General features: G+C 36.0%; 1 protein-coding gene across 2 annotated transcripts in view; it reads right to left on the reverse strand.

The window, feature by feature from the left end:
* Positions 1-14,426, reverse strand: part of PTPN12 (protein tyrosine phosphatase non-receptor type 12) — a 104,376-nt gene that overhangs the window by 37,204 nt on the left and 52,746 nt on the right. For both annotated transcript variants that reach the window (XM_007982393.3, XM_007982396.3), the window contains exons 6-8: positions 12,707-12,778; positions 7,070-7,129; positions 4,160-4,302 (exon numbers count right to left, since the gene is read on the reverse strand). In XM_007982393.3, coding sequence (XP_007980584.1) covers positions 4,160-4,302; positions 7,070-7,129; positions 12,707-12,778 — 275 coding nt within the window. The remainder of the gene's footprint in view (positions 1-4,159; positions 4,303-7,069; positions 7,130-12,706; positions 12,779-14,426) is intronic.

Here is a 14,426-nt window from a genome sequence, read left to right on the forward strand (position 1 = left end):
AAAAAATTAAATTCTGATCACATACCTTAACCGTAAAAAAATTCCAGGTGGATAAAAAATATATATATAGGATATAAATATATTGGATATTTATCCAATAATAAATGTTAAAAAGTAAATATATGAAAGTACTAAAAACATGCAAAATATATACACTATTGTGTTAGGGAAAGACTTTCTATGTATAATATCTCAATGGACAAAAACCATTAAAAAATCTTGACATGACAAAATGAAACTTATGTATGTCAAACAGGCAGAAGACAGGAAAAACCATGGTACTTACAACATGACTAAAAGTTAATGTCCTCAATATATAAAGAATTTGTATAATTATTAAAAGATGAGGCTGGGCAAAGTGGTTCACGCCTGTAATCCCAGCACTTTGGGAGGCCGAGGCGGGTGGATCACCTGAGGTCAGGAGTTCAAGACCAGCCTGACCAACATGGAGAAACCCCAACTCTACTAAAAATACAAAATTAACCGGGCGTGGTGGTGCATGCCTGTAATCCCTGCTACTCGGGAAGCTGAGGCAGGAGATTTGCTTGAACCCGGGAAGCGGAGGTTGCAGTGAGCCAAGATTGCAGTGAGCCGAGATTGCATCATCGCACTCTAGCCTGGGCGATAGTGCAAGACTCTGTCTCAAAAACAAACAAACAAACAAACAAAAAAACTCCACCAAAACCCTTGTCTGTCACACAGGCATTTAAAAAGCAAACAAAGGCCGGGTACAGAGGCTCACGCCTGTAATCCCAGCACTTTGGGAGGTGGAGGCGGGCGGATCATGAGGTCAGGAGTTCGAGACCAGTCTGGCCAACATAGTGAAACCCAGTCTCTACTAAAAATACCAAAAATTAGCCAGGTGTGGTGGTGTGTGCCTGTAATCCCAGTACTTGGGAGGCTGAGGCAGGAGAATCACGTGAACTCGGGAGAAGGAGGTTGCAGTGAGCTGAGATCGCGCCACTGCACTCCAGCCAGGGTGACAATGCAAGACTCCGTCTCAAAAATAAAACAAAATAAAATAAAAAAATAAAAATGAAAAGAGAACACCCAGTATTGGGAAAGGTATAGGGAAATAGGTACTCTCACATACTGCCAGCGGTAGAATTAAGTAGCATCAATTTTCTGGATAACACATTAAAAAATACTCATTAAACTATTTTAAAAGTTTATATCCTTGACCAAGAAATCTCACTTCTGGATATTTATCCAGTAATAAATTTATCCTAATAATTGCAGATATGCTCAAAGATTTAACAATAAGGTGGCCACTAAAGTAAATTAAAAACAAAAAATAAAGTGGACACTGAGCTTTTACACTGTTGTTTAAAATAGTTGAGGCAGAGGTTGCAGTGAGCCGAGACTGTGCCATTGCACTCTAGCCTGGGCAACAAGAGCGAAACTCCATCAAACAAAACAAAACAATACCGTATGTACACACACACACACTGAAAAGACACATTCTCGAGTTTTAACAATGGTTATATCTCCAGTGGAATTAGTGGAAAGCAAAATAATTTTCTTGCTTTTATGGATGTGTTTTCTAAGTCATTATAGTTAACATATTGTTTTCATTGTCTAAAAATATTTAACGGTCAATTTATTTTTTGATAAAAAGCCTTCCTATACAAATGGATTTATGATTGAATGGGAAATTATTTTAACTAACTTATAAGAAGTCAAGTGAAAGTAATTTCTTTATCTTTTAATTCTATAATTAAACATATTGTTTATTTTTAACTGGTCAATTCTACTTAATTAAATGGTCAACTAACCACTGAACTAACCACAGAAAAAATTTGTTTTAATGAACCAAGTTGTTAACTGATTCCCACATCTCCACCAGCAAGTTACTTTCCTGGCCCATAAATAAAAGTCGCCCTTTTACTTCATTAATTATAAGCATTACAATCAAACCAAGTGAATAAGAAAACTATCTTCGGTGCTTTTACTCCACTGAAAAAATATTTTAATTATGTAAATAATAAAAAATAAATCTCTAAGTTTGAAAAATCTCATTTCCTTTTTATAACAAATGTGAATGCAGATAACAAGTCCCTTAGAGGAATAAATTGATAGTTGTCTTATGAAATAAGTACTATGACCGTAAGGCCTTTAGAAGAATCTAATGTAAACCAAAAATTCAAGAGTAGAAAAACTGCCTAAGGATTCAAAAGTAGCATCTACTATGTAGAAACCCATACCTATATAATGAAATTCCAAAAATTAGGTTTCAAAATATCCTGTATCACCCATATTAAAATGATACCTATATTCTTTTTTTAAAAAAGATAGGGTCTACTATGTCACCCAGGCTGGAGTGCAGTAGAGCAATCATTGCTTACTAAAGCCTCAAGCTTCTAGGCTCAAGCAATCATCCTGCCTCGGCCTCCCAAAGCACTGAGCCACTACACCCGGCCATGACACTTATTGCAAACATTTAGTATTTTCTTGACTAATTCAGTTTTGTGCTTTTCCTTTTAAAGGGGTATTTTTCCATTACACTCCTAAATCCATAACACAAATTTAGCTTTGTTTTATGTATTATATATAATGTATACATATATGTGCATACGTATTATGTATATTTAGCTTTGTATTACATATTAATGTATTACCTATGTATTATGTATTTAGCTTTGTATTATTTGTATCATGAGAATGACCAGATGACAGAAATAAGCCAAAATGTTAGATTAAGAAAAGCTGGTTATCTTAAACTGATTTCTCTTAGCTAAAATATATTATACAATTAACCCCCCTTCTAGAATACAAAATTAACTGTCCCCCAAGAATAAACAAATCTCATGTTCATTCCCCCAAAGTCAAAGGCAGAATTTACATGATTTCCTAACACATCCAAATGAGTAATTTTGCAAAACCTAACTGAACTTCAAATATTATTTGAATAAATGAAAATATTTCTATCATATAATTTAAAGTAGGTGCACCTATACTCGTACTTTCACATTCAGAGGTAGCTTAACTAGGTCAGTAATCACTGAATTTTATGTAATGCTTATAATGAAGTAATCTACTATAAAACATAACTTAATAAAAAATGTCTAGTAAATGTGTATCAATCGTTCATATTATTTTACTCTAAGAATGCTGGCTTCCTGCTTTAAATTTTTCAGTAGCTATAAATTATAAAATTTCATGATATGATAGGCAGTGGTGCAAACGTGGAAACTGATGTTCCCCAAGAATAAAAACAGCATTTAGTTTTTCATCAAATCTAAAACACACTTTTTAAACTCAATGTGACAGCTCTGAGATTGGCATGTATCTTACCACCAATGGCTTTTTACAAATGACATTTTCCCCTTATAATTGGCAGTGATTTTTTTACTGTTAATATACATTAATAATTGTGTGTCTTAGAATTGATGATATCTTAGATCAATAAGACCTATGTATATACATCTTACATACATTAAAAAAAGAAAGTCATGTTGCCAGGTGTAGTGGTTCACGCCTGTAAGCCCAAGACTCTGGGAGAGCAAAGTGGGACAATCACTTGAGGACAGTTCGGATCAGCCTGGGCAACAGAGCAAGACCTAGTCTCTTAAAAAATTTTTTTTTAATTAAAAAAAAACTAATTCAGTGTGGTAGCACATGCCTGTAGTCCTAGCTACTTGGGAAGCTGAGGCAGAAGGATCACTTCAGGCCAGGAGATCGAGTTTACAGTAAGCTATGATTGTGCCACTGCACTCCAGACTTGGCATCAGAGTGATACCCTGTTTTTAAAAATCTCATGTCAATGTTTATCAGGAATGAAAATTGCTTGGTCATTGTTTCAGGGAAATTGATTAAAAGAAAATACTACTATATTGCCTTTAAAAAGTAGAGTAAGATGAGGATCTGAGATTATATGCTCTAATCAGAGCATATAAGAAGAGTATGTTCTACAGCTTTCCACCATGTGAATACTATTTTCAAATAGATGATTCTGTGTTTTAATGCAACAATACTCTAAGCGGTCTGTCAACCAAATGAGACCATATCAATTTACAAGGTCCCAAACATTATATCACGGCTAGGAGAAATTAAAGATTACTATCATATTAATGCAGAAATAAAACCTTGTGTAACATCAAACTTAGATAAAACTTGAATAAAAATATTGTATTTATAAACTTGGGACATTCTTTCGTACCTGCAATGAATACAAATAGGAACATCTTCATGTTCTTGATATTTCCTCATTAAGCTTATCATGTCCAGAATAGAATCAAATGATGAAGGAACATCATGATCTGGCCAGTTCACATAATGAAACTGATACAGCCTACGAGATTCCTTCAAGAAAAACAGAAAGTCAACAATTACGAAAATACTTTACAAAGTTTAAAGCTGCACAGCTCATTTAAACTGCCATTTCTAAGAGATTTGTGTGGCATTTAGCACTGCTTTTTAAAAAGACCCAAATAAATAATAGCTGACACTTACTGTTTACCACATGCCAAATATCTAAGGGCTTCACATGTAACACTTTAATTTCCATGAGGAAAGTACTGTTAATACCATCCTCATTTTATAACTGAGATATACAGATAAAATAACTTGCCCAAACTTTCATAAGAAGTGACAAATGTGGGCTCTAAACCAGGCAGGTTCTACTTCCAGAGCATGTACTTTAAACATTACACTATATATACTATTTAACTAATCCACACTATTAAATGGATGAGCAATATACCATAAGCACCATGTTTGAGTAGGTTAGAGTAGTATCCATTGTAATCAGAAGACTAATAGAACATTAAACTGAGAAAGAATGGAGACATGAATTTGTCCAATCCCAAACTCACTTGTCTTCTTACAGATTAGTGGTTCTCAATACATGGTCTGGGCACCTCCTCCCCTCAACCCTTTTGAGGGGTCTATGAGTTTTAAATAATTCTCAGAATAATACTACAATTTACTTGCCTTATTCTTTAATAGCCAATACAATATATGCTTATATATTCATGTTTTTAAAACATTTCTCAGTTTCAATTTCAAATATAGTATATACTGAAAGATATAACCCACAGAAACAAAAACTCTTTGGGATCCTCAACAGCTTTGAAGAATGTAAAGGAGTACTGATGTCAAATGTTTTGAGAATGGTTACTGTAGGCGTTTAACAGAAAGAGCAATACTCGAAATCTAAGCAAACCATACTCCAATTCTACTTTTGCCATTTCCTAAATAACTTCAGGTAAGCTATTTAACTTCTTGAAGCTTCTGTATCTTCATCTATGTGCAACGGACATAACAGTATCTGGATATTATGCAGTTAGGAGAATTGAGATGCCTGATCTACTACAGAAATTCATTAAGGTTCTTCTTATTATTACTGTAGATTAAAAAATTAGCAACTAGTCCAGACTCAGTGGCTCACACCTGTAATCCCAACACTTTGGGCGGTCAACGCAAAAGGCAAGATCAGTTGAGGCCAGGAATTTGACAGCAGCCTGAGCAACATGGCAAGACACCATCTCTATAAACTATAAAAAATTTAGCTGGGTTTGGTGTCTCATGCCTGTAGTCTCAGATACTAAAGGCGGAGATGGGAGGACTGCGTGAGCTCAAGAGTTTGAGTACAGCCTGGGCAATAATAGTGAGACCCTGTTGTCAAAGAAAAAAAAAGTCAGGGCACTGTGGGGGGCCTCAACTGAAAACAATATATATCTCAATGAAGACTTAGCTTTGATAGTGACGTTTCTTTAACAAATTGTAAACTAGTAAAACAGGGTAATAATTATATAAACAATGCAATAATCTGCTTACTGCAATAGAGGAAAAATATTTGCAGCAAAGAAGGCATAACTATTCCAAATTTAATAAATTTAGGGTGTGTTACAATTATTACTTTATTATGTAATGTGATAAGCATAAATGTCAAGATACTAAATATCACACTATCATTTTCATCTTCAAAACTAAAATATTAGCAAATTTCATTAACTATGTTAAATAACATAGTATACTATTTATATAGCTTGTTTTTTTAGTAGCTAAAAGTTGATTAGTTTGCAAAGACATAAAAATTAGCTTCACACGCTTTAAAAATAAAAATTGCTGATACTTTTTTCACTTATAAAAAAACTATAAAGCAGATATAAAGCAAAATAATATATATAATATATATTATTTATATTTTGCAGATATAAAGCAAAATAATTTTCTAGCAAACTCATTTTACCAAATAAAACATTTAGGTGCTAGTAAGTATTATATTTTCTATCTTAAAAAAATTTTATTTTATTTTATTTTTTTAAATTTATTTTATTTTTTTGAGACAGAGTCCTGCTCTGTTGCCCAGGCTGGAGTGCAGTGGCACCATCTTGGCTCATGGCAACCTCTGTCTCCCGGGCTCAAGCAATTCTCGTGCCCCAGCCTCCCGAGTAACTGGGATTATAGGTGTGCACCACCATGCCCAGCTAATTTTAGTATTTTTTAGTAGAGATGGGGCTTCACCGTGTTGGCCAGGCTGGTCTTGAACTACTGGCCTCAAGCAATCTACCCGCCTCAGCCCCCTAAAGTGTTGGGGATTACACACGTGAGCCACCACACCTGGCCTCAACTTTTATTTTGGATAAAGGGGTACATGTGCAGGTTACATGGGTATATTGTATGACACTGAGGTCTGGAATACAAATGATCCTATTACCCAGGGAGTGGGCATACTACCCAATAGGTGACTTTTCAGCCCATGCTCCCCTCCCTCTCTATATCTTCTCTTTGAAAACTATTCTCTATTCTCAAAACCATTTTTGAGAGTCTCGCTCTGTTGCCCAGGCTGGAGTCCAGTGGCACAATCATGGCTCACTGCAGCCTCAACCTCCCGGGCTCAGCCTTCTGAGTGAGTGGGACTACGGGCACATGCCACCATGCCCAGCTGACTTTTTTCTTTTTGTAGAGACAAGATCTCACTATGTTGTCTAGGCTAGTCTTGAACCCCTGGACTCAAGTCACCCTCCCACTTCAGCCTCCCAAAGTGTTGGGATTACAGGCATGAGTCACTGTACCTGACCTGAAAACTATTCTTAGAGACAGTCTATAAATGGTAAATACCTACATTTTGAAATTCAAGTAAGAGTGTCCTAATGAAGTAGTCTGTTCTCGCTTGTTCATCCTCCTAAATAAAGAGAAACATTTGTAAGTCAGTGAAAACGTTAAAACAAAAACATCAAAACAAATAAAATACTTGTGTCAAAGTCCACAATATAAAATTAACCGTTTAAATTCCAGATGTACCTGATAATTATTTAAAAACTCTAAAAGTCATCAATTTGTAAATGTCTGAAGTGATAGACACACTAATTATCCTGATTTGATCACTCCACATTTTAAATTATACATACATGTACCAAAATCACGTGTACCCCATTAATAAGTATAGATACTATGTGTCAATTAAAAATAACGGCAAGAGGAAAAAAAAAGCTAGTAAGCCATGAAAAGACATGGATGAACCCTAAATGCACATTACTAAGTGAAATAAGCCAATCTGAAAAGGCTACATACTGTATGATTCAAACTACATGACTTCTGGGCCAGGCGCGGTGGCTCATGCCTACCTATAATTCCAGCATTTTGAGAGGCTGAGGCAGGTGGATCACTTGAGGTCAGGAGTTTGAGACCAACCTGGCCAACATGGTAAAACCCTATCTCTACGAAAATACAGAACTTAGCTGTGCATGGTGGCGTGCACCTGTAATCCCAGCTACTCAGGAGGTTGGGACAAGAGAATTGCTTGAACCCAGGAGGCAGAGGTTACAGTGAGCTCAGACAGTGCCACTGCACTCCAGCCTGGGTGACAGAGCGAGACTCCGTCTCAAAACAAACAAACAAACAAAAACAAACTATATGACTTCTTGAAAAGGTAAAACTATGGAGACAGTACAAATAATGACTACCTAGGGTTGGGAAGGGAGTGAGAGGAATGAATGAACAGGTGGAGCACAGGACGTTTAGAGTAATGACACTATTCTGTAAGATACTACAATGGTGGAAACACGTCACCATGTATTTCTTCAAACCCACAGAATGTATAACACCAAGAATGAACCCTAATGTAAACTGTGAACTCTTAGTGATAATGACTTGTCAGTGTAGGTTTGTGAATTGTAACAAAGAGACCGCTCTGGAAGGGAATGTTGATAATGAGAGGGCTACATGTGTGGGGACAGGGTGTATATAAGAAATCTCTGTACCTTCCTCTCAATTTTGCTGTGAACCTAAAACTGCTCTAAAAAAAAATACTCTTGAAAAAGTTAGGCAGCGGCTCACACTGTAATGCCAGTAGTTTGGGAGGCTGAGGTGGGTGGATCGCTTTAGGGGTTCAAGACCAGCCTGAACAACATGGCAAAATCCTGTCTCCACAAAAAAAATACAAAAACTAGCTGGGCATTGAGGCATAGGCCTGTGGTTTCAGCCACTTGGGAGGCTGAGGTGGGTGGATCACCAAGCCCAGCAGTGAGGCCAAGGCTACAGTGAGCTGCAATCACGTTGCTGCACTCCAGTCTGGGTGACACAGTGAGACCCTGTCTCAAAACAAAAAAGGAAAACACTAAAACAAACAAACAAGCCAGCCTTAAAACAAAGTCTCCTATTAGATAAAGTCTCCTAACAGATAGACCCAAACAGTATGTAAGAAAAGTGAATTTGGGAATCATATTACTTACTACACTAAGAAACTTGAAAAAAAAAGTTCATTAAAAAACTTGTACAGACAGTAAAGAAAAAAACATCAATTTGCTTTTCTAAGTTTTACTTATACCTAAAAACAGTGTCTAAACGAATTACTTAAGCATCTACCACCCAATAAAGTATCTGCAAAGTAGTAACCACCCCCAGAATCATGTAAATATAGATAGAATGTCATTCCTCAGTACCAACCACCATATTCCCATCTTCAACCATTTTACCTTTCCAAAACGCATGATTTTCCCTAACATTCAAGTTTCAATTAACTGGATAGCAACTGAAGAAGGAAAAGGGAAGAACACCCCAAATTATTATTATTATTATTGTGGTTGATGATAACATAACCACTTTAAAAGGTCTCTCGCTGTGATTTAGTCAAAGTATTAATCTACATCAGTCTATCACTAAGCAAATTATTCTTTTTGCCTTATTGGTTAAAACCACAAATAGTTCAGAACAAGGATTATGAAGAACAATGGTGTACGTTGTTTTATTAATAAAAATAATACTACTATACCTGCTTTAATTTTTAAAATCATAGTAATTTACTTTGAACTTTTCAAATAATATTTGAACTTTTTCAAATATTTCTGTAAAGGACCAGATAGTAAATATTTTTGGCTTTTTGGGCCATAAAGTCTTTGTCTACACAACTTTGCTATTGTGATAGAAAAATTCATAAATTAATGGGCACAGATGTGTTGTAACAAAACTTTACAAAACAGGCAGTGGGCTAGATCTGAGCCATGGGTAGTGTGCTGACATCCAGTCTAAGTGGTTACATTTGGCAACATATGATTGAGCTCCTGCTAACCAGTCTTCACCCTTTCACCATCACTTTACCCTTGTCCTCATCCCACATCAAGAGAGAGCTCCAGAAAAGACTGTCATTTCTCAGTCTCAAACTCTGACGGCCAAGTAGTCAAATGACTTACTACAAATATTTTTACCAACATGCTATTTATAAATTTGATTTTTGTTTGCAGTTAAGTCAATGATAACAAATCCTGAGTTGTCTGAATCAATTATGAGACAAACAAATTACCTTCCATTTTTAAATCATCAAAGAAAATGTTTCTTCAGCATGGATCAATCCTGATGCTGACAAATTAAACCAGTCACTACTAACAAAATCAAACCAAATCACTTATCTAGAGACCTTTCAAGTTATCTACTTTTTTCTTTTTAATAAATCTTTCTCTGTGTTTTTTTTTCTTTGAGAACTGTTTATAGAGATATATATTTTAGTTTAATTGGAAAACCATCCCCCAAGAACCAATTCATTTTCTACATTATAAAACTATTGCATTCTTCCCTATATCCATTATTGTAAATTGTTTACTATTCCTGACTCCCAAATATTCAAAAATTTCAAGCTGGTTTGTTGTTGAATGTTAAGCATTGTATTTTCTCTGGAATTGCAATATTCACTATAGTTATCTTATTATATCTAAATTTACAAATGTTTGGCCGGGTGTGGTGGCCTGTAGTCCTAGTACTTTGGGAGGCCAAAGTGGGCAAACTGCTTGAGCTCAGGAGTTCAAGACCAGTCTGGGCAACACAGGGAGATCCCGTCTCTACAAAAAGACAAAAATTAATAGTGGCCCATGCCAGCAGCCCTGGCTACTCAGAAAACTGAGGTGAGAGAATCACTTGAGCCCGGGGGATTGAGGTTGCAGTGGGCCATGATCAGACCACTGCACTCCAACCTGGGTGACAGGGCAAAATCCTGTCTCAAAAAGATATATACAAATAAATAAAACTTTAAAAATAAATTTACAAATGTCCAAAACAACCACACTACACAGAACTAGGTTTCCATGCTGTTGAGGAATCTAATATTTCAGTTTTATTTCTGGATTGGTGAAGGAGTGTTGGCGTTTCCTCACTGAAGTAGACAGCGTGGTGTGTATTTGGTATTATCCAAGCCAAATAAAATGAAATGCAGTAGGATTTTTAACATTTTTAAAAATGTTAATGTCTCACTATTTTGCCCAGGCTTGTCTCAAACTCCTGGGCTCAAGCAATCCTTCCCACCTTAGCCTCCCAAAGTGCTGGGATGACGATGACAGGTGAGAGCCACTGCACCTGGCCTAAAATTTTTACACTTACCCCACAAATAGTTAATTCTGATCAGCACCTTAAGAATATTGACTATTACATCCAAAAAGTTCAATAGTGAGTTATAGTTATTATAAAAATAACATTGATTTATAAAGTAGACAGCATAATACAGATTCAGTCCTGTCTGTTTTTATGTCAACCTAGAAAGCACTAAACTTTGGGTATGTATGAGAGGAATTCAGTCATAAGTATAAGTCATAAAATTATGGAGTTCTTGAACTCAGCAATGACAAGTAAAACCACATAAATTATATTTCATTTAATCATGGAAAACAAAGTCAAAAACAAGAAACTCTGAATAGGGAATGTGATACTTAATATTATCTGTCAACTTGGCGGGGCCACAGTGTGCCCAGAATATTTGGTCAAACATTATTCTAGTTATTTCTGTGAGACTGTTTTTGGAGGAGATTAACATTTAAATTGGTAGTCTCTGAGTAAAGCAAACTGTCCTCCATAATGTTTGTGGGCCTCATCCAATCTGTTGAAGGCCTGAATACAACAAAAGGACCAGCCTCATGAAGCAAGACAGAATTCTCCAGCAGGCTGCCTTCATCTGCAACACCAGCTCATCCTGATTCTACAACAGACTTTTCAAACTAGAACTGAACATCAGCTCTCCTGGGTCTCCAGCTTATTAGCATTCAGACTGAAACTGCAGCATTGGCTCTCCAGGATCTCCAGCCTACCCTGCAGATCTTGGACCTGCCAGCCTCTATAACTGCCTGAGCCAATTCCTCATAATAAATCTCCTTAAATGTATCCACATGCACACAGATGCACGCACACACCCTCTTGTTCTATTGGTTCTGAAGCTCTGGAGAACCCTGATATAGGCAAATTCATTAATTATTATTATTTTTTTTGAGATGGAGTTTCACTCTTATTGCCCAGACTGGAGTACAATGGTGCAATTTCAGCTCACTGCAACCTCTGCCTCCCAGATTCAAGCAACTCTCGTGCCTCAGCCTCCTGAGTAGCTGGGATTACAGGCACCCGTCACCACGCCTAGCTAATTTTTGTATTTTTAGTAGAAAAGGGGTTTTGCCATGTTGGCCAGGCTGGTCTCGAACTCCTGACCTCAAGTGATCCACTTGCTTTGGCCTCTCAAAGTGGTAGGATCATAGGCATAAGCCAGCGTGCCTGGCCTAAATTAATTAATTTTTATGTTACGTTGAATTACAGTCTTTTTATGGCACCTAAAGAAAACTATTGCTTTTATTTTAAAATTCACTTACATTTTCCTTCTTTCTGTCCATGCCTTTCTTTTTCCTATTCTTCTTATTTCCTTCAATGTTTTTGTTTTTTGATTCATTTTCTCAGATTTTTGCTGTGTTAGCTTTTGAGCTTGAATTTAATTCATTTCCAGAGGTCATTACATATTAAGAAAACATTTTAAGTTTCATATCAAATAATCTGCCAGAAAGGACCAATCTTTACTTCTAGTATGGTAGTTCTTAAACTTATCTTTATACATAATTATAACAATTTTTGAGACCACAATTAGATATGAAGGGTAAAGATGATACACTATACTCATCAAGTCTTTCCCATTTAATCAATTTGAAATGAATACACTATTTCCAAATACTAAAAGTACAGTTACTTCATTTACATGTAAACACTATCAATTGATATACAAAGGTTAACACAAAATTAATACAGTAAGATACAAGGAAAATATACATTTATTAAAAGTCATCCCAAAAGCTTCCAAATTTAAAAGCAGTATATAAACAAATACTTTTTTAAAATGTTAAGTATAGGTTTGTGAGTCCTTGGCATCTATAAACCTGGGTTCATACCACATTATAATTTTATTATTCATCAGTTTAGCATGCCAATTTTCTGAAAAAAAGTGTTTATAAAAATGGATACTTACACAAGAGATTTTAAATGGTGCAAATGTTATGGGGTCTTCTCCATACAAAGGCCAATAGCGCTCACATTTTTTCTGTCATCCAAAAAAAATTAGTAAGTAATTCATATAAATTTTTCTTAAACTGTTACAAATATTTTGTGTTACTTCTACTTCCCCAAAACAGAAAAACTCACATTAGTAGGCATGGAGTTGAGCGAGCTTAGACTTACCCAATTGTTTTTAAAAATAGGCTACTGTGTCTTCTCCAAGAATAGTCATAAGAACCTTACTGACTTAAGTGCATAACCGTTCATTGCTATCTGCCAGCTCTACATAGTAAACCAAAGATCCTCCTCTAGGTAAGAAAAAGTAATTTTAAAAAAGTGTCTGGTACGAGGAGGTCCATTTGGTATAAAGGTTGCTAAGCAAGTTTTATTGCCTGTAACATGACAATCTCTATAAATATCTGGCTGAATTCTCATTAAATGTAAAATATGTGATGAAGTGGAAAGAGTATTCTACTTGGAATCAGGAGAATTTTGCAAGTACTAATTCTACTTCTTTATTGACCTTCAGTTTCTTTATCTGTAACAACAGGAATAATAATCCTTATCTTACAGAGTTGTTGCATGTTTGTTAAATAAGAGTGTATTTCAAATGTACCATAGATGGTAAAACCCCTACACAAACATGATGTATTATTTTAACTATCCAATTTTATTTGAGATTACAGAAAGTGTAGTCAAATAATTTCTCCTCTTACCTTCCTATTTTAAACAGGTATAGAAAAAGAATACTAAATTTTTATCAATTTCTAGTATCAAGCACCTCATCATTTCAGAAAATCAGGTTAGTGAAAGAAAAGCCTAACTTTACGGAAGATAGAATGATTCAGATGTTAAGAAATGATGCATTTTGTATCAAGGCCCAATAAAATCCAAGTCTCTAAGTGACCATCTAGCTTAAATAAACCTTTTCAGCAGTGGGAAAAGCATTGGTTAATGAATTCCTAATTAAATCCTCACAGTTTCAAATATAGTAAATGGAGTTATTACCAATAGGTTGAATGAACTATAAGTTGACAGTAATGCTCACAGAGAAACAAAGTAGAACTGTCTGGTATGTTGGGTTAGCTAATATTTTAGAGTAACTTACAAGTAACTTCCAAATCTCATTTTCCAAGAGACGTTTACAGAAAAATGATAAAATTAAATACTTTTTTTGTGATAGGGTCTCGCTTTGTCATCCAGGCTGGAGTGTGCAGGGGTGCAATCATGGCTCACTGCAGCCTCTACTTTCTGGGCTCAAGTGATCTTCCCACCTCAGCCTCCTGAGAAGCCGGGACCACAGGCGTGTGGTACCACACCCAGCTATTTTTTTTTTTTTTTAAATAGATGGAGGCCGGGCGCAGTGGCTCATGCCTATAATCCCAGCACTTTGGGAGGCCAACGTGGATGGATCACTTAAGGCAAGGAGTTCAAGACCAGACTGGCCAACATGGCAAAACCTTGTCTCTACTCAAAAATACAAAAAAATTAGCCAGGCATGGTGGCACATGCCTTTAATCCCAGCTACTCAGGAGGCTGAGACATGAAAATCGTTTGAACCTGGGAGATGGAGGTTGCAAAGAGCTGAGATCACGCCACTGCACTCAAGCCTGGGTGACAGAGCAAGACTGTCTCTCCCCACACATACACACACACACACACACAAAAAAGATTTAAAAAAAAAGAGAGATGGG

The sequence above is a fragment of the Chlorocebus sabaeus genome, chromosome 21 (genome assembly GCF_047675955.1).
Source record: "Chlorocebus sabaeus isolate Y175 chromosome 21, mChlSab1.0.hap1, whole genome shotgun sequence".
Taxonomy (NCBI): Eukaryota; Metazoa; Chordata; class Mammalia; order Primates; family Cercopithecidae; genus Chlorocebus; species Chlorocebus sabaeus.